This window comes from Gekko japonicus, unplaced genomic scaffold (assembly GCF_001447785.1).
Source record: "Gekko japonicus isolate JY-2015 unplaced genomic scaffold, Gekko_japonicus_V1.1 scaffold5212, whole genome shotgun sequence".
Classification (NCBI taxonomy): Eukaryota; Metazoa; Chordata; class Lepidosauria; order Squamata; family Gekkonidae; genus Gekko; species Gekko japonicus.
The window spans coordinates 31,623-33,187 of record NW_015172708.1 but is presented as its reverse complement, the minus strand read 5'-3'; the positions used below and the strand labels follow the sequence as shown (position 1 = coordinate 33,187).

The 1,565-nt window shown below is 58.6% G+C and overlaps 1 protein-coding gene across 1 annotated transcript in view; it reads left to right on the top strand.

Moving 5' to 3' along the window:
- The window catches only part of P2RY11 (purinergic receptor P2Y, G-protein coupled, 11), a 981-nt gene extending 358 nt beyond the window's left edge, over nt 1–623 (top strand). Inside the window, exon 2 of the mRNA XM_015421803.1 lies at nt 1–623. Coding sequence (XP_015277289.1) covers nt 1–623 — 623 coding nt within the window.
- The last annotated feature ends 942 nt before the right edge of the window (nt 624–1,565 follow it).

Below are 1,565 nucleotides of genomic sequence, written 5' to 3'. Positions count from 1 at the left end.
ACGGGCGCCTGGAGCCCCGCCACGCCAAGCTGCTCAGCGTGGGGGTGTGGTCACTGGTGGCAGCCATCTCAGCGCCAGTGCTCAGTTTTTCAACCACAGAACGGAAAAACGGCACCAATCAGACCGAGTGCCTCGGAAGTGCCGCCGCCGACCAACTGGGGCAGTACCGCCCCTACAGCTTGTTCCTATTGGCCTTTGGCTGCATGCTGCCTTTCCTCTTGACCGTCTCCTCCTGCGGGGCCATCCTCTACACGGTCCTGCGCAACCAGAACATCACAGCGGCGGAGAAGCGCAAAGTGAAAGCCCTCGTCGGTGCGGTGGTCGCGCTCTACGCCCTGTCCTACTTGCCTTTCCACATGCTACGCAACCTGAACCTCTGGACCCGCATGGAGAAAAAGGTGGACTGTGGGGCATCCCATGTGATCTACACCCTCTACCAGCTGTCGAAGATCGTGGTCCACTTCCACATCTGCATCCACCCACTGCTCTACGCCTCCCTGGCCGACAATCTGCAGGGATACTGCTGCCGAGCCTTCCGGCGGAGGAAAGAGGGGGGAGAGAACGACGTGCCCTTGAGGCCCCGTGACCAGGACACCCCTGGAGAGCCCCAGAACCAGAGCTGACGGCGTCTTGTGTTGCCTGCGGGACTTAACTCTTCGCTGGCCAGTGGGGGAGGTCTTCACGGAGAGGCTGAGGCTGGAGAGTCGAGGCAGGCCTCTAAGAAAGCACCACGTTGCGAGCTCACTCACGCAATTCCCCTCCCCTCTTCCCCACACAAACCTCCAATTCTGCTCTTTGAAAAGCAGAAGTCATAGGAACGGACTAAAAGAGAAGCTATGTTGGATCCAATCATACAGTCTGTGTCACGCAGTGGCCAAAACCCAGGTGCCATCAGGAGGCCCACCAGCAGGGCCAGAACTCCAGAAGCCCTCCCACTCTTGCCCCCCCCCAAACACCAAGAAGACAGAGCATCACTGGCCCCGGGCATAAGAACGTAAGAGAAGCCATGTTGGATCAGGCCAGTGGCCCATCCAGTCCAACACTCTGTGTCACGCAGTGGCCAAAACCCAGGGTCCATCTGGAGGTCCACCAGAGGGGCCAGAACTCTAGAAGCCCTCCCACTGTGCCCCCCCCAAGCACCAAAAAGACAGAGCATCCCTGCCCCAGACATTCTGGCCCCGCTGGTGGTTTTGGCCACTGCGTGACACAGACTGTTGGACTGGATCCAACATAGCTTCTCTTTTATTCTGTTCCTCTGACATCTGCTTTTCAAAGAGCAGAAGTGGAGGAGGTTTGTGTGGGGAAGAGGGAGGGGAATTGCGTGAGTGAGCTTGCAACGTTGTGCTTCCTTAGAGGCCTGCCTCGACTCTCCAGCCTCAGCCTCTCCGTGAGAACGTAAGGGAAGCCATGTTGGATCAGGCCATGGCCCATCCAGTGCAGCACTCTGTGTCACACAGTGGCCAAAACCCAGGGGCCATCAGGAGGTCCACCAGCGGGGCCAGAACTCCAGAAGTCCCCCCATTGTTGCCCCCCTCAAGCACCAAGAATACAGAGTATCACTGCCC